Consider the following 18,304-nt stretch of genomic DNA (forward strand, 5'->3'; position numbering starts at 1 on the left):
TTCCGGACCCAGCAGATCCTTTGGAATGTGTGTGTGCACCTGTCCATGCATTTCGGGTATTTTCTGTGAAACTGGCTGCTTTTCATGTGGTGCAAACTTCTGCACCCCCTGGCCTGGCCCCCTGGGAAGTCCTGCATGCTATTCACACCCCCCACTCTTTGAAGTCATATTTCTCCAGTGCTTCCTAGCAGGTTGAGAACTCAGAGCCAAAGATTCTGAACTTCAGTGGCTAATCGAATAATAAGGCACTTGTGTTCTCCAGACCCCTCCTCCCTGGGCGTCTGGTTTGGGGCCGAGACTCCCTCTTTCCACACACATTCCCTGGGAGTCGGGTGTTTATCAAGACTTAAAGAAATTCGTTCTAACTCAATGGTGTGTTTTCATATTTTGAATCCAAGTATTTATTTCATTTTTTTAACGTTTATTTATTTCTGAGACAGAGAGAGACAGAGCATGAGAGGGGGAGGGGAAGAGAGAGGAGGAGACACAGAATCCGAAGTAGGCTCCAGGCTTGAGCTGTCAGCACAGAGCCCCACGTGGGGCTTGAACTTGGGAACAGGGAGATCATGACTTGAGCCGAAGTCAGATGATTAACTGACTGAGCTACCCAGGCACCTGGAAGTCCCATTTCTTTTTAATAATTTTTTTAATGTTTATTTATTTTTGAGAGAGAGAGAGAGAGAGAGAGACAACAAGCAGGGAGGGGCAGAGAAAGAGGGAGACACAGCATCCAAAGCAGGCTCCAGGCTCCGAGCTGTCAGCACAGGGCCGGACACGGGGCTTAAACTCACAAACTGCGAGATCATGACCTGAGCCGAAGTTGGATGCTTAACCAACGGAGCTCCCCAGCCCCCCCCCCCCCCGCAAGTATTATTTCATAATGAACTTGAAATCCATACTGTGCTCTTACACCAAACCTGACAGGTGGGTTCACCTGTCTTGTCCACCTTTAAGGTGTTTGGAAAGGGAGATCATTTCAGGAGAAGGTTGAAGTTTGGAAGTTGAACTTGAGCGGAGATAATTAAGCAGTGTTTGCAGGGAGCGTGCCTTGTCACTGTCATTCGCTGCCACTTGAATCCCAGGCTCTGCCATTAAGCCTGGCCAAGGCTTCAGGCTGGGAGAGCTCACCAGGCTGGGGGGGGGGGGGCAGGCTGGGCATCTTGAATATCTCCATCTGGGGGACCGGGAGGCAAGGGCCCTAAGGCAGGAGGCACATCGGGGGCAGGTTCTGTGCTGTTTGGATTGGAGGTGTCTCCTCCCAGGCCTTCTGGGGAGAGGTCTTACTTGTGTCTGTGTCCTATAAAGCCCCACGCTGGTAGGCAGGACCTGAAGTTGGGCACAGCCACCCCCAGAGCGCTTGGGCGTCCACTGAGGTGTTTCTGAGGCATCTTAGCACACTCCTGAATTTAGGACGGGGACCACCCCGAGGCACCCTCACTCGGAATGACTTGTAGCACCTGGAACAGTGGACCGTGGGGTGAGAGGGCTTCTTGGGGAGGGAGGCATATGATAAATCATTCACATAAGAACATTTTCATGAGTAAAAGGAGACCTTCTGGATAACTATGCCGAGACAACAGATGTGACCGAGGTGGCACAGGAAGGTGCCCAATCCTTGAAGGCCCTTCCTCATCTCCCTCTGCCCTCCCACTGCTTCTCAAGGCCGTATCTGTGTCTCAGGCTGGAGCCCATCAGTAAAGCCCATGACCCCATGCCCCCTTGGCCAGCCAGGAGCCGGCTTGGCAGGTGAAGGAGGTTGACAGGGCTCACGGGTGAGAACCACAGGAAGCAGGGCCGAAAGCCACACTGCAGAGCATTTGAGACCCTCAAGCCCAGAGGCGGCCCTGCTCGCAGAGGAAACCGCAGGCCACCGCGTTAGAACCCCTGGGGACCTGGCCTCACCCTGAGAGGTGCGGATTTCCAGGGGCCGGGTGGGCTCAGGAATCTGTGTTGTGTGAAAGGCTGTGGGGATTCTGATGCCCGGCCAGCGTCCCCAGCTGCTGGAGCCAACACCCCAAGTAACCTGCCAGTTTCAAAGTAGTCACCACCGAGGGCCACCAGGTGGCGCTGTGGGGCAACAGGAACCCCGGCTCCCAGTGGCTGCCATCCCCAGTGAGGGGCGTCTCAGGTCCCCCGGAGGGATGCCCAGGGTGCATTCTCCCTGCTGGGCGCCTGGGAGCCCAGCACACTGAGTCAGAGAGGGTGCAGGGAAGGAAGGTTGTGTCTTTGTGGCTTTTTTTAAGCGGTCAAACTGAAAAAAATAGAAACGATTGAAGTTAATGACTGGTGAGCTGGTGGGGGCCACTGGGGGGTCTTCTCCCAGGGAATCCACAGAGCAATGGGGGTGTTTCAGCCACTGGGGGGGTGCTGTGCTCCGCAGAGCAATGGGGGTGTTTTCCCGAGTCCCCCACATCAGGATGGGCAGATGCTGCGGGAGACGGTCCCAGGGCCAGGAAGGAAATGACAGGAAACCCCATCCTTCAGCACACAGTCTCCGGAGGGTGTCTGTTTCTCAGAGCCTTTTCTTTGGCTGTAGGTTTGCCTGACAGGGCACGTGACTCACCTGACCTCCACAGTAAGTCCTTCGTGCTCACATGGCTTTACTTTTGTTTCTACCCCGCTATCAAGAGCGGTCGAGAAATCTCTTCCTTGGGTTTTATTAAGAATGACTCGATCTCCGGAGATGGGTTAAAGTCGCTCAAACCCTTGTCCCAGGTGGAGAGAGGGATGGAAGGAGTTGGTAACAAACAGGGGCACAGAGATCCTGTTCATATTCAGTCTGGGGTGGCGGGGGGGATGTCTCACACACACACACACACACACACACACACACACACACACACAGGCCTCCAGGAAGCACTTCTACATTCCCGTAGTGCAGATAGCGTTTGTCCCTCCATCTTCTGTCTGGCAGTTTGGGGTGCATTCCCTCAAGACTGCCACTACCCAGAGAATCGAAAATAATTACCCAGTCTGCTGGCTGCGCGGTTCTGAGTTCTGAGGGGGGCAGAGAAGGGCTTGCAGGGCGCTCGCAGATATGTGCAATTCACTGCTTGCTTGCACTTGAGACCTCCCCGCACCCAAAGGCCCAGGGGCTGAGGGTCGGGATACAGGGTGGGGGCGTGCAGGGCAGCACGTGCTGGGCCAGGTCCCACAGGCCTAAGCACCCAGTGCCGGCCCTTGTGGCCCCTGAGAGACGGCGGGTGATCCGCCCCAGGGCCCATTTCCTGGATCCCTCTCTGGCGGCCTAGAGGGGCAGGCCAGGCCAGGGTGAGCAGGAGAAGAGGAGGAAGAGGTCTTGACAAGGGGCCACCTGGGTGCTCAGGTGAAACAGGGGGTCTGGGGGGCCGAGAAAGGAGGGGTGGGAGCCCCGGGGCTGAGGCTCACCTCCGTCCCAATTGTGTCTGATGCCTGCAGACAAGCAGATGAACTGATTGTGGGTGAAGCAGTCCATCTGAGAAAACATGACGTAGCTAGAGTCCTCCTTCACCCACCACAAACATCAGTGATTCCGATTGCCCAAGAGGGAACCGATGAATGGGTTTGTAGGGGTGACCCTCGACAAAACTGATGCAGAATAATAGCTTTCTGCTGAGATTCAGACCGGTTCTAACTGATGCTTGGCTAGGTCTTTGCAAGGCCAGCAGATGGCCTTGCCTGGAAGTGTCACAGTGGGTGGGTGGATGGATGGGTGGATGGATGGATGAATGGAGAATGGATGAATGAGTGGGTAGGTAGATGGATGGGTGTGTGGATGGCTGCTAGATGGGCAGGTGGGCAGGTGGATGGGTAGGAGGGTGGGTGGGACAGATGGGTAGGTGGGTGAGTGGGTGGATGGATGGATGGGTGGGGGGGGTGGTAGATGGGCAGGTGGGCAGGTGGATGGGTAGGAGGGTGGGTGAGTAGACAGATGGGTAGGTGGGTGGGTGGGTGGATGGATGGATGGGTGGGGGGGTGGTAGATGGGCAGGTGGGATGGGTGGATGGATGAGCAGGTAGGTGGGTGGATGGATGGGCGGGTGGGTGGGTGGATGGATGGTTTGCCCCCATCTTCCCCTCCCTGGGTGGACTCATGCCGGTATCTGCTGCAGGTGGGCCTGAGCCAAGCCCTGGAGAGGGAAGTGGAGACAGTGAGCAGACAGAAGAGGATGGAGAACTAGACACAGTGGCCCAGGCCCAACCCCTTGGGAGCAAAGTAAGTCTTCCCCAGTCACCCCGCCCCTCCCCCACCTGGAGCCTTGGGCTCAGATTTCCTAAAAATCTCAGTGCTCTCCACTCCAGCAGGAGCACGGAGAGCCTGCCCCCTCTGCCATGCCCAGGCGGTCCGTGAGACACTGAGCAGCAAATGAGAGCATGCTTTCACCATGTGGTGTCACCATCAGAAACCCCGGGGGCAGGCTGCAGGGTAGGCAGAGCCTGCCGCGAAGCCTGCTTGGCCCGTGGGTCAGGACCCCGGGGGCCCGCGTGTCAGGTTGTCAGGGCAGGCAGGGGTCCCAGAGGGAGCGCTGGTGTCTCCCAAGGCGGCCTTTGCATCTTTGAGGGAAGCAAGGCCCCTTTAGACTCCCCTCTGTGAACACTTCTGCTTCTGTTTAAAAGCCAACCACGAGCCTTGCCTTTGTCGGTGTTTGTTTCTGTCTTAAGAACAGCAACTTATTTTTCAGTTAGTTTTGGTGATAGAGAAGCATCTGGGTGGGATGACGGAAGGGGAGCAGGCTGGGGCAGGGGGACAATGATGGAGCCACGGGAGGAGGCCAGGGTCTTTGAGATATGACACTGGACACGTCTGGCCAGTCTACAGTGAGAACACTGTGTTCCTGCCTCGTCCTGAGCTTAAAGAGCACTAGCCAGTGTCTGGAATATTCCCTATACAATACCTTTAAAGGATCAAGATCATTGTGAGGGAGGATTTCAGTAGACGTATGCCCTTCATCTGAACAGCATGGAACTCTTCCCCGCCTCTGCACCCCCACAGCAGGTGCCCCTCATTTGTCTGAGCCTCCTCCCCCCGCCCCCTGACGCCTCCCAAGGGAGAGAGGCACCTGTCGGCCCTCAAGCAGACTGCCTGCCCGCCCCGCACCCTAGGGCCGCGGTGCTCCGGGGCCTGTGTCCTCAGCACTTCTGAGCAGCTGGATACCTCTCCTGCTCCTCTAGGAGATGCTGAGGAAGCAGGTCTCGCAGGGCCGGGGAAAGGCGCTCTGGGCCCCTTGGCGCGGCCTTGGAGCTCCTTTGGGTCTGTTTCTAGTGCGGGAGGTGGACATATGCCCATGGAGGCTCCCACCCCAGGGCTGAGGGGGCCCCCGTCCTCTCTGTCAGGCTGACCCTGACCCCCCCCTTCTTGCCCGTGTCTACACCTGCTCAGAAAAAGCGCCTCTCCATTCACGGCTTGGACTTTGAGGCAGACTCTGATGGCTCGACTCAGTCCTGCGGTCGCCCCCCATATCTGTCGCCGGTCCCGATGGCCACAGACAGCATGCAGGTCAGTGGGCTCTCATTTCTGCCCCCGTCCTTCCCGGCCACTCGGGGCCCCAGGGGGGTAGGTGGGGGAGGGCACTCTGGGAAGGAGTCCGATGACCATAGCCAGTATCAGGGCACAACAGGCCAGGGGAGAGTTGGGGAGGGGGCCCAGGGTCTCTGCAGACACGGGGCTGGCAGCTTGGGCAAGTGGAGTGCAGGATGGGAACTAAGGCTGGACAGACGAAGGGGCCGAGGGAATTCGGGCTGGCTGCTTGTCCCAGAAGTAAGGCAGAAACCCCGTGACTCGGGAGGGCCAGGAGAACGGCTTCTGCCCTGGAGTTCGGGCCTGACGTGTGCCTGGACATCCATCTGGAGGTACCAGGCCAGAGCTGGGGCAGGGACGCACCTGCCCCGGCTGATCTGCAGACTGCTTTGGGGGAGAGGACAGCAGGGCAGGGAGCCGGCACCCCAGACGTCTCTGGGCCCCAGGTCCTGCTCCGGCCACAGGATCAGCCACTGCCGTCTCCGTTTCCCGTGGCCTCCAGGGCCTGAGGACTGCTTCCTTCCTGCCCCCCTCCAGCTGGAAAGGGGCTGGGGCACGTGGCTTCCCGAAGTCCTCAGCACCTTGGTTCCCTTAGGGTGACGGCACAGCAGAGAGAACCCTCTGCCGCCTGAGGAAGGGAGAGTGTTGGGGTTGCAGCCAAGGGGCCACCCGGGGCCCTGCCCACACTCAGTCTTGCCCCCCTGGTCTTCTAGGAGTCTTAAGGTGCACGCAGTTAGAAAAATGCACCCGCCCCCAAAACAGATAACTTCCCCATCCGTATTCTCAAGGGTTCCATCTCTAGGAGGGTCAGAGCCCCCGAGGCTGTCAAATGGGTTTCAGTTCCCTTGTGTGATGAGGGGTCAGGGCATCGGGAGCCCCAGCCTTCCATGGACACATGATACAGAGTGGGCAATAAATGGTTTTGGCAGAATTTCTGAAATCGAAGGGAACGGAGTTGGAAGGGGGCATAGCAGATGGCTGCCTAGCGTGCGGTCAGTCGGATGATGTGCGGACACCCCCAAGACCGGGACTGGAAAGACCCCCATGCCAAGGAGCAGCCCCCTCCTGGTGAAACGTCCCGCAACTGGGGGGTCCTGTGTGCTCAGGCCCTCACAGGTGAACCCCGTGCCAAGGACACCTCCCAGGAGGCCGTGGTCCCGGAAGAGGCTGATGTCGGTGCCCCTGGACGCCACCCTCATCCAGAAGAGCAGACAGACAGCCTCTCGGCTGCCAGACGGGACACCCTCACTGAGCCCCGCTTCCCCAGACAGTCCTGCACAACAGCCCTGGGGTTGGCTGTCACACCCGGTAGGTGCCCCGGCTGGGGTGTGCAGGTGGGGGAGGGGAAGGTAAAGACCTGCCTGGAGGTCCTGATTCCTGCAGACACACTGGCTGGTTTGTAGCAACTCCTTCCTTCCCCGTGATTATCCAGCACAGCCAGTCCCGGCTAACGCCATCAACACCGGCCTCCTCCGGGCTGGGTGCTTCTCTCGCAACGCTCAGAATACCCAGCATTAACGCCTCAACTGGCCACACAGCTCTAACCCTGACGCCTTTTAGGAAGGATATGGACCTGGCTTGGGGTAGGGAGACGCACGTTTCCCTGAAATGATTAGGATCACTGGTCACCTGGACCAACAATCCTGACCAAAGAACAGGGCAGCTCCAAACCTGGAGACCGATGGTACACACTTGGGGACCAAGAGTCCACTCGGGGATGGTTGGTACACTCGGGGACGGTGGCACAGGCTCCATTGGGGCGCTGCTTCCCCTGGCCCACCGTCGGCTCCCAGCTGTGACTCAGGAGGTCTGTACATGCCCAGAACCTGGATTTGCTCAGTGTAATTTCGTTGTCAGACAGTTCGCTTCGTAATGAAATCCTGAATCGCCGTCTTTTCCTGTGCCCTGTGGGCGTGTGGGTTCAGGAGTTGAGACCCCCTACTGATGTCGCAGCAAATGAGATCACGGTGGCCGCGCAGCCTTCCTGCTAATGAGCCCCCACGTGGCCGCGGCGTGGGGCCAGCTGCCGGGGAAATGTGGTTAACACACCGTCTGCCAGGAAATAGGTCCTTTTTCTGTTTTCCCTTCTTATTATATTACAGGGACATAATCTCATGGTCTGCAGGCCGATTAGGACACGGGAGGCATTGGGGAGGCATTGTTCCCTCTAATCAGTGAATAAATGTATCTACATTGAACAGGTCGTAGGATGGGGACTTGCACAGACGTGGTGTCCCTTCCCCTGCCCCGTGATCCCTGGCCTCCCCGAGCACGCAGGGCGGCGGGCAGGGAAGGAGAGGCCGAGGGAGACCGTCCACGCTGAGCTCCAGCCCCGGCGTTCCTGACCAATAGTTGCTCTATTTGACTGATGCTAACACACAATTTGCACCCCGTCCCTTAACCGGGTAGCGGCTCACGGGACATACCGGAGTTTGATCGGCCGCATTGCGTTGGGAGCACATCACGGCCTGCAGGTGCATCACCTGAGGTGAGATGTGCTGCCACCTGATCAACCCGCTTGGCCATCGTGACTCCGTTTCCTCGTTGCCAAGAGGGGCGCGTGCCCAACGCGCGGCACGGTTGTAGGCGGAAAAGAGACGGTCGTGTCCACTAAGTGTTACCACACAGCAAATCGTCACCAACACACCGGCTCGAAATCTCACTGTGGGCGGAGTCCAGGCGCCCTCAGCACACGGTGTCCCAGGCTAAAACCCGCGTGTTCCCTGCACTGGAGTCTCTCTGGAGCTCGGGGACCCTCTCCCCAGGCTCACTCGGGTTCTCGGCAGAGCTCACGGCACCCGTGGGGCCCTGCAGAGCCTCTCCCGCCGTGCCTCCCGGCTGGTCAACCCTGAACGCACCTCGTGTGGCCGTGTGTGGTGCCGCCCAGGCTGCCTGGGGCCGTGGGTGAGGCGGTGGGGACGGCGAGCTTCCCGCCACGGCTGGAGCCCAGGACAAGCACGGCCCGACACCCAGGTGATCCCTGCCCTCCAAGAGTCTGGCATGAGAAACGGCCCGGAGTGCCCGATGTGGAAAGACTTCCGATGCCTCCTCCGCTCGGGGAAACTCCCCAGGCCCCACGTGTGCCACCCTCCAGGCACGTGGACAGGGGTGTGCTGTAATCATCCCCCGCCTGCTGCTTTGCGGACCTGGCTTCCTCCTCTCCGGGCGTCACCGCGAGGGGCCTGAAGCTCCTTGCGAGAGGACACGCAATGAGCCCCACTCTTACTTCGATTTCAGGCACTCCGCTCCCTGACCTCAGGGGGCGGCGGTCACGTCTTCGGTTTCTTTGACCTCTTATTGGGAAAAACGTGTCCACCGGCTTTCGGCTTTTCACCACAAATAACTCGAACCCACTGTCACTCCAAAGGTCCGGGCGTCAGCAGCAGTGAGCGGCTCTCCTCCTGGTACCCAGCTGACGAAGGCACCTCCGATGACGAGGACACCGGGGCTGACGGTGTGGCCTCCCAGAGCCTCACGTGGAGGGACTGCGCCCCGGCTGAGAGCCAGGTACGGCAGCCGGGACGGATCCGTTCTTGCCGTCGCTGTGGATGGAGGTCTTTTACCTTCACACCAGGTCACGGCAGAGGAATCAAAGCTTCTGATATTTCATCTTAATTTTTTTTAACGTTGGTTTGTTTTTGAGAGAGACAGAAACAGAGCATGAGTGGAGGAGGGGCAGAGAGAGAGGGAGACACAGAATTAGAAGCAGGCTCCAGGCCCTGGGCTGTCAGCACAGAGCCCAACGCGGGGCTCGAACTCACGGACCGCGAGATCATGGCCTGAGCCGAAGTCGGACGCTTAACCGACTGAGCCACCCAGGCACCCCAATGTGTGTTTATTTTTTAGAGAGAGAGAGAGAGAGAGAGAGAGAGAATGAGTGGGGTAGGGGCAGAGAGGGAGGGAGACACAGAATCGGAAGCAGGCTCCGGGCTCTGGGCTGTCAGCACAGAGCCCGACGCGGGGCTCGAACTCACAGACTGTGAGATCATGACCTGAGCCAAAGTCAGACACTTAACCAGCTGAGCCACCCAGGTGTCCCAGTACTTGATTCCTTGTGATGAAAATGTTTACTATGCACCCGATTAAGTATTATGTCATTTATAAGAGGAGGAAATAATCCGTGGATTTATGCCTTTAGCAGACTTTATGCAGCTTTTAAGAAAATGTAACTTACAACACTTGACGCCTGTTGAATGAGTGCGACTCACTCACACTGCAAGCCCTGATTTATAAAATCAGTCACAAGATTCCTGTGAGTACCCAGGTTTCCTTCACGGAATTCAAACCGTGATCCCGTTTACAGACCACTGATCTCGGTTTGGGCAGGTACACTTAACTGGGGGAAAAGGCAACAATGCTTTATATGAGGCCATCGTGACCGCTAGGTTGATAAAGACTCATCAATGATCCTGATAAGGTCTCGACTGCTACGGGTGAAATCGTGAGGCCGGGCTGTTTTGTAACTGAGGAGCCCAGAGGCAGGTTGAGTAGGAGAAGGGCCCCCACTCAGGATGGAGAACTCTGAACTGTAGCTCAGCCCAGGCCCGTCTCAGGCACATTGGCAGGAGCCAGGATGAGTGCTGGTTCAGCCTCCCGTGCACCATGATGCATGGCACAGAGCTCCTCCTGGGACCCTCCCCCAGGGAGGTTTGAGGGGTCGGGGATGCCTCCGGCGAGCTTCCCTTCCGGGCACCCACGGACTGAGCTCCGGGCCGCCAGGTGGAAAGACTGAGCAGATGTTGAGCGTGTTCAGAAAAGGCAGGAAGAGGACGGGGGAGGACGGTTGTGGTCGCTGCAGTTCAAGGAGCAGATGGTAGGGGCAGGCGAGGGGCCCGAGCTGGGAGGGGCTGCTCCGCAGGGGACTTGGGCCTTCCCCGGCCCCTCACCCCTTCCGGGCACCCGGATGACCCAGGAGGAGCCTGACTCACAGCCACAGGCTCCACGGCGGGCTGAGTCCTGGCCGTGGGTAGACCAGCGCTGCCCAGGACCATCGCTGACAGATGGAACTGCCCGGCAGGGCCTGGGCTCTGCTGAACCCACTGTCCCCAGGCTCCCCAGGCTCGGCTGATGTAGGAAAGGTCAGGGTTTCCTCTAACCGCCATCCTCTCGCTGCCGAGCCCCAGGACACGATCTGCCGAAAACAGCGGCAGACTTGGAGAAGGAGTCCTGTCTTGCATGGGTTTTGAGGAACCACTGTACGTTTTTTGTTGTAAAATTGATGGGGCTAAAAAACGTCAGCAGGACAGAAACATGGCGTCTTTGAACTCGGCCTCTCCAGAGTCACAGCTGACTCCCCTTCCTGGGATGTCACCCAGAATTGTCCTACAAGCATGGGCTGGGAGCTCTCCTGCCCACCTTCCGTCTCTGGAAGCAGTGCAACCCCCGCCCCCCCTTCTGCCCTGAGCTAGGCAGGGTGTGAAAGGCCCTGAGAAGGTCTGTAGTGAAAAGCCACCTACCATTCTGCACCCAGGGTGGCCCACGCTTCTTGGAGCCTGAACCCCCTTTTACAGAATAGCAAGGAAAACACTGGCTCAAGGAAGTGACCTTTGACCAGACCAAGGCTTGGCCCCGGGAGGGCCGGGGGGGATGGTGGTGGAGGGGGGAGTGAGGCCAGGGCAGGGACCGTCCCGTGTGGCAGGACCACAGCGGGCAGAGGAGCCGGATCAGAAGACAGTGGGATACAGACTAGAATTGCCTCCTTTCAGTCAGTTTTTAATTTAACGACTGTGGGAACTTGCAGGAACACACACGCGCTGGTCTCTAGCCCTCCCAGGGCCGGCCGTCCTTTGTGCCTCCTCGAATCCTTGAATTATCCCCCATTTCGTTTCTCTAGCTCATCTCTGGAATTTCCTGTCTTCACTTATTTCCACTGACTCCACTTTGAGCGACATCTCCCTTCCCCTGAATCTTCACGTAAAGGCGACCGGCTGCTCACAGAGCTGGTGCAAAGGGCAGGGGGCCCGGCATGTGGGTAAAAGCCTGGGACAGACTCTTTCAGGGGACCGTGTGAGAGCCGCTGCAGGACCCCCACGCCTGCCTGCCCCCAGAGCATTGCTCCTGAACCCAGACTCACAGACACACCCTGGGGTGCCCAGAGTCCTTCAGCATGATGCGTCCTGGGGTTCATCGGCATGTCCTGTTGTGCTCTGGTGCCTGTCTCTGTCCTGTATTCAAGGTCAAGACTTTCTGGATGAGGGATATTCAGGAAAGGCCTTCTGTAAAGAATTGCTCACGCCAAGAGAAGGCCAGCATGGGTGTGAAGGGCGCTTCCGTGGGGCTGAGATCCGGAAAGCCGGGAAACCACAGCCCCGGCATGCACCCCCACGCCTCCCCGTGGTGGGGTGCGAGCCCCCACTCCCCAAACCCAGCCTCGAGGCCCCTGATGCTGGGCACAGGCTGCAGACTCTGACTCGGTTTCCCCGCAGAAGCCTCACGGGTGGCAAATTGTGGTGGTTCCATTTTAATCCACGGCCTGTTGTCTGCGTTGTGTTTATAAATTGCGAATTTCGGTTTTGTTGCCTCCGAGTCGAAAGCACCAGGCGTCCGTGCCGAGCTTTATGTCCGTATGTGTCCACGAAACGTGGTAAGGCCGACAGCTGGAGCTCACACAGGGGCGGAGGCCGCCAGCCAAGCAGCTGCTGCTTTGGGCAGAAAGGACAAGGCCACACCAGCCTCGTGGGCGTCCCTCACGAGTACCTGAGAAGCGGGCGTCCCCCGGGGGTTCCGGGAAGGGGCCGGCGGCCGTCCACACCAGATGGAAGACCAGAGTGGTGTTACAGTTGCGGTGTCCACGCCGTCCTGGAGGCCTCCTACCTCCTCCCGCCTCGGGAGCCCGGATGCCGCCAGGGCCCTGCTCAGAGCAGCCCTGGGCCCTCAGATCCCGGCCGCGGCCTTCCGGCCTCTCCGTGGCTCCCTGCTGCCCCCCAGCCCCAGATGAGAACTTTCCAACTCGTCTTGGGTGCTTTTCTCTCTTTGCCACTCTGGAGGTGACGTTAGACCATGATGGCGTCAGGACTCTTCTTGGGGCGTGTGGTGGCAGGACGTGTCCCACGCACGCTGCTCTCGGGGAGACGAGCTGTCTGTGAACACTGCCCCCGCCTCCCCGTATCGATCGCGCCTCCGGCCACCCAGTGCCACCAGAGGGGGGCTCCGTCACAGCCGCCACTCAGACTGAGGGCCGAATCCTAACCGAGACCCTTGCCTTGTGTCGCTCAGCTTTCCGCTCTTTTCCGGGCAGCTTTGGCTGCTTGGAGCCCGCGGCACTGCCGTGGACACCAAACTAATGACCTGCCCCACAAAGCAAAAGCACCTTCCCACTCCACAAGTGCCTCTCAAATGTCCCTTTTAAAAAAACCAGGTGAGCCCCGGAGGAGATAATGGCCGGAAGGACACGGAGGCTGGGCTTGGAGGAAAACCGAAGGATTGGTTTTCTCGGGTCCTGGTCTGGGAGCTGAGAGACTCTGGTGACTCAGGAGGCTGGTGACTCAGGGGACGAGGAAGTTGTGTTTTTCGTTGTTTCAGGTGTTAGTGGTCCCTCCCAGCCCGCAGTGACCCCGGCTGTGGCCAGCTGACGACTTTCAGATCAAGCAACCTGGCATAATTCATTGGCGCCTTCCTGTGCGGATGGGGAGCAGCGGGGCCGTGTCAGACGCCCTTCAGATGCAGCTTCCTGGTCTTGCTGAATTTGTCACCTCCCCTGCTGTGCTCACCCCCTTACCCTGTCTGCTGGGACCGCTCCCAGCTTTCTCTTGGTGTTCCAGAACCTTCTGTGTCAAAATGGGCTTCGTGCTTACCCTTCCCAGCTCACGTCACGGATGGCGGCCTTAGCTGGCCTTCCGCTGCTCAGGAATTTGTGCCGTGATGGGTGCCTGGTGAGACCGGACTGTGTCCCCCGGCCACCCCCTCGGCTTGGGGACCTGATTTGGGGCTAGAGGGAAGAAGCGTCCTCCCGTGGTGAAAATGTCCACGAAGGAAAGCTCAATGTCTAGTTCACACATCGTGGGTCTTTGGCGTGGGTGGTGGCAGGATCGCTAGGAGTGCCCCCCCTACCCTGACAGCCTGCTTCCTGAGGGCCGGGACTGGCCCCCCAGCACGGGCACTGTGGACAGGCTCTTCTGGAGCGTGGACGGAGACCTCTCCCAGAGCCCTGCCTCTGAGCACGGTGCACACAGGGGACCAACTGAACACAGATCCGCTTGTGCATTTCAGCATCTCACCGGCCACCAGCCCACAGACGCCGACAGAGAAGAAGAGACCCTAAAGAGGAAGCTGGAGGAGATGACCAGCCACATCAGTGACCAGGGGGCCTCGTCCGAGGAGGAGGGGAGCAAGGAGGAAGAGGCAGGACTGAACAGGAAAACCTCCATCGAGGACCTCCCTGGGGCAGCCCCAGAGGTGAGGCCACCCGAGGGCTTGGCAAGACCTGGGCAGAGGTGGGGCCAGGAGTCAAGGGTTTGTAACCAAGCCACTGGCCCACCCCAGGCAGGAAGCCACCCCCCCCCCCCGGTGGGCACTGGGCCCCAGCAAGAGCTGCACGAGAGACCCAGCCCCCGCTGGCCGATCAGCTCTGAGTTCAGGGGAAGAGAGTGTCGTAAGCCTGGGCCCGTCTTGGGGAGAGCCCTGCGGTCTCTCCCGCTGGTGGTCATGTTCCGTGCTCCCCTCTCCTAGGTGCTCGTGGCTGCGGGCCAAACGTCCAGACGGGAAACAAGCCCCCGGGGTCCTCAGGAACTCATGCAGCCCGGCAGAACCACGGACCAGGAGCTGCTGGAGCTGGAAGACAGAGTGGCCGTGACGGCCTCCGAGGTTCAGCAGGTGGAGAGTGAGGTAGCCACTAGCCCCAGGGGCGGGCGGCTCCCCAGGAGGGATAGTGATGGGCCCTGAAGGTCTGGCAGCCGTGGACATCCACCCGAGCTCCAGAAGAGGAGCTCGGGGGTTTCTGTGGGAATCACCCAGGGCACTACCCTGGCCGCCATCCCGTTTGCCTTGGAGAGAGGCAGGCAGGGTGTTCCGCCCTTAGGAAGATGCTGGAGGAGGGGCTTCCCAGGAGGAGGGGCTTCTCTAGAAGCAGGCTCAGGACAGCCCTGGGGCTCAGGACCAGACTGTCACCCGAGGGACATCCTGTGAGCCTGAGCATAGGGCCAGGGCTTGAGTTGGGTGAGGGTTGTGTCCGTAGCATACAAAGGTCAAAGGGCAGAGCCGGGGCCTCCCAGAGACGGCGAGGTGACCGGGCTCTGCTCTGCCCTCCCCCTGGGGGCCTGCAGGGAAGAGAGGGTCTCCCCCTCAGGCTACAAGAGGAGCCAGCACTTCTGCTCATCAGCAAGTGCTCTCCAGGCCCAGGAGGATGGGGCGTGTCCCCAGAGCTGTGCACATTAGGAGGCCAGGTCAGCCCAACGACTGTATTCTTTTATTCCTTCTTGCCCAGCAAACAGTTTTTAAACTCCTGAATGTGGCGGGCGTTGTGTAGAACACAAAAGACACAGCTGTAACATTCTTAGATGGGGCCTCTGTCTTCATGGAGCTTACGCCTGTAGCAGGTGGGGACAGAGGACAGGCCATTGATGGAGGAACTCAGTTCAGGAAGAGAGCCGTGCAGGCAGGAAGTGACGGTAGCCCGGCAGAGCGGTCAGGTGAGCTGCTCAGGAAGGGATGTTACAAGAAGAAGGCAGCGCATACGTGCAAAGGTCCTGGGGTGCTGTCGGACTTGGCATGTTCAGGAATCAGCAGTGAAACCCTGAGCCTGGGGCAGAGGGAGCGAGGGGGCGGGGGTGGGAGGCAGGTCTGAGAGGAGAGCAGATTCCAGAGAGCTGTTGGAGGGATCAGAACAGGGGCAATGGGGCCTTGTTTCTGTTTCCAGAAGTTTCTTCTGGCTGGTGTGAGAGCTGGGGTCGGGGGGTGATTTGAAATGATGCCAGGAAGGCAGACCCAGCCCGATGCCAGCCAAGCCTTTGCCCATAAAATGTAGCCCCGTCCCGTAGGCCTGCGGTGACACGGTCCCCGATCACTGCTGCTGCTTCCATCCCTGTGGGAGCCAAGCTTCCTGATGTGCCAGGAAAGGTCCAGAGCCCCCCTGCTCCTGTCTAGGGTGACCTACAAGGAACACCAGCCCCCTCCCGATGGCCCTGCAAGATGAATGACAACGGGACCCCGTTGTCAGTGAATCAGTGAATCAGCAGCTGCTCTACTGGGACATCGGGTTGGCACATCAGAATAACGTCCGTGTGCCTGTCCTTTGTCCCCCCAGGTTTCTAACATCAAGTCTAAGATTGCCGCCTTGCAGGCTGCTGGGCTCTCGGTGAGACCCTCGGGAAAGCCCCAGCGGAGGTCCAACCTCCCGGTGAGTGCGGGGGGCCAGAGCCTGCAGGTCTGTGCCCAGCTGGGTGTGACCGGAGCAGACGGCTGGGGACGGCAGGGCAGGTCTGGGGCCAACGGCCTCCTCCCCAGATTCCAGCTGGGGTCTCCAGGCGGGTCACAGCAGTGGGGAAACCTGGCAGGCCAGCGGAGGATGGTCCAGGGAGGGCCCTAGGTCCCACTGCAGGGAAGATACAGAACACCCAGTGCACCTGAACTTCAGATAAAGGACACATCATTTTCTAGTGTAAGTACATCCCCTGCAATATTTGAAACATTCTTATAAACAAACATTCGTCGTTTTTCTGAAATTCAACGCTAACCAGCCACTCTGTGTTTTACTTTGGCAGGGTGCAGGGGGGTGTGTGGGGTGGTTTGCTGACGGGCCGAGTGTTTACAGAGAACAGGCATCCTGTCCTTCGGTCCCTCCGGCCTCCAGCCCTCCTGTGACAGGGGTCAGATAAGCAGTAATCAGGTATAGGCCTCTTCCTCGTCCTCCACAGATATTTCTTCCCCGACCCGTTGGGAGATTGGGCCAGACCCCTAAGGATCCAGACGCAGAGCCTTCGGATGAGGTCAAGGTATGTGTCGTTCCAAGAGTAAGAGGTCGGCGCAGCTTTTTCCAGAAGGTTCCAGGGAGTGGTGGGGCTGAGCCACACAGAGCTTGCTTTCTCGGCAGTCCCTCAGGGTGGCTTCCTCAGAGACGCGTGCTAAGACAGGGTGAGAGCGTTGACGTGTTTGTTGGGGAAACCCAGGAACACCCAGCTGGGGCGCGGGAAGGTGGGACAGAGAGGGAAACACAAAGCAAACCTCCCACGGTGACAGACCCCACGCAAGGGGTCCTCAGCTCGGAGTAACGCAGCACAGTCTCCTGTGCAGGGCCCATCCGTCATGGACGACATCCATTCTGGGCTCTTCTCCCAGGCCCCGCGCAGGCCGGCGGGTTCCAGCGGCCTGGGGACGGGCCCGCGTCTAGGGGAGGCACATGCCGACTCAGCAGCGGGAGCAGCAGAAGCCCGTGTATGTGTGTGTGTGTGTGTGTGTGCGTGTGTGTGTGTGTGCAGTGGCCCAGGGACCAGGACCGTGGGCGACGATGGCACTATTAACAGCTGCAGCATGCAGGGGAGGGGCCCGCCTGGGAGGGAGCCAGATCTCCCGGGTGTAGGAGTGCGGGTGCCACCCTCAGTGCCCCAGAAAGTATGGTACCTGCTCCCAGCCCTGCCTGCCGCCCGCTAGGAGCCGTAGGGAACATCCAGTCGCTTCTGTTTATCATAAGGGTGACACCGGGTAGCTTTTCGCAGTTGGGAACAGCGTTTTTCCCCTCCTTCCAAGTGACGTTTACAAAGCTGGTGAGTAGACACTGGTATTCACCCTGTCCTAGCAATGAGCAAACAGAAGCTCAGGGAGGTTGACATCTATGACTGAGGTCACGCAGACCGTAAGTGACGGAGGGGGTCTCAGCCCAGGCCTCCCGGCCCTGACCTCCCTCCCTCTTCTTGGATCCTTCCCGATCTGCCCAGGGAAGCCCGGCCCCGAAGGCCTCTGCAGTGGGTCTCCGGGGGCAGCCCACGGAAGGAGCCAGGCAGAATCCCAGGGTGCCAGATTCTAGGAAGATTTCCGGGGGAGCCAGGCCAACCGCTCGTGCCCGAAGGGGGCAAAACGGGCAGTGGACGATCCCCCGGCAGAGAGGCAGGTCAACAGGAAGGTGGGACGGAAGGGAAGGTGTGGGGACCCCCAGCCGTGAGGAGCAGTTCATCTTCCAGAGTCCCCGAGAAGGGGCCGCTGGCCCGGTTTCCAGATGAGTCCAGAGAGGACACGCAAGTCGTCCACACCACGGGGGTGGGGGTGGTGCCTGGATGTGAACCCAGGTCTGCGCGGCTGAGACGTGTGCCCTCCCTACTGTCCGCCCACAGCTGACGAGCATAAACCTCTCTTTTATACTCTGGAGTTTGGTGCTTTTATTTCAATACGACGAAAGTTCAGATGCTGCCTGAGAACAAGAGACGGCTGACCCGATTCTCTAGAATCTGGAAGAATGATAAAAAGTCCAAATTTGGCTCCCAGTGTGGCTGAGAATTACAGCAATTTCGCGAAGCCCAGAGACTTCTTCTTTCTTCCAGGTGATGACTGCACCCTACCTTCTGAGAAGGAAGTTCAGTAATCCCCCAAAAAGTCAAGGTAAGGGTTAGTGGCTTCCCCGGTCCCCGTGGGCCTGGGAGGTGAGCTCAGGGCCGTGAAAGTGGCCAGTGGGAGTTCTGCATTTCTGTGTAATCCGGGGGACGCGGCATCCCATGTCCCTGTGCCTGGGACACTCCCGGGGCCACTCCGGCCACCGTCGGGGAGCACTCCAGTGGGTTGGTGTTCTGGATAACTGGAATTTGCTGGTTGAGCGTGCAGAGGTGGGGGGGAGGGGGTGTTGCCCTGTGAATTGCTCTAATGCTGTGCTCAACCCCCCCACCTC

General features: G+C 59.1%; 1 protein-coding gene across 1 annotated transcript in view; it reads left to right on the plus strand.

Annotated features, from left to right (window-relative positions):
- MLPH (melanophilin) overlaps nt 1–18,304 on the plus strand; it is a 43,598-nt gene that overhangs the window by 20,455 nt on the left and 4,839 nt on the right. The window contains exons 5-13 of the mRNA XM_025912775.2: nt 4,091–4,194; nt 5,359–5,475; nt 6,603–6,804; nt 8,864–9,003; nt 13,705–13,890; nt 14,164–14,319; nt 15,737–15,829; nt 16,347–16,424; nt 17,964–18,021. Of these exons, the coding sequence (XP_025768560.2) occupies nt 4,091–4,194; nt 5,359–5,475; nt 6,603–6,804; nt 8,864–9,003; nt 13,705–13,890; nt 14,164–14,319; nt 15,737–15,829; nt 16,347–16,424; nt 17,964–18,021 (1,134 nt within the window). The remainder of the gene's footprint in view (nt 1–4,090; nt 4,195–5,358; nt 5,476–6,602; nt 6,805–8,863; nt 9,004–13,704; nt 13,891–14,163; nt 14,320–15,736; nt 15,830–16,346; nt 16,425–17,963; nt 18,022–18,304) is intronic.

This window comes from Puma concolor, chromosome C1 (genome assembly GCF_028749965.1).
Source record: "Puma concolor isolate L17-30 chromosome C1, mPumCon1.1.hap2, whole genome shotgun sequence".
In the NCBI taxonomy this organism is placed as follows: Eukaryota; Metazoa; Chordata; class Mammalia; order Carnivora; family Felidae; genus Puma; species Puma concolor.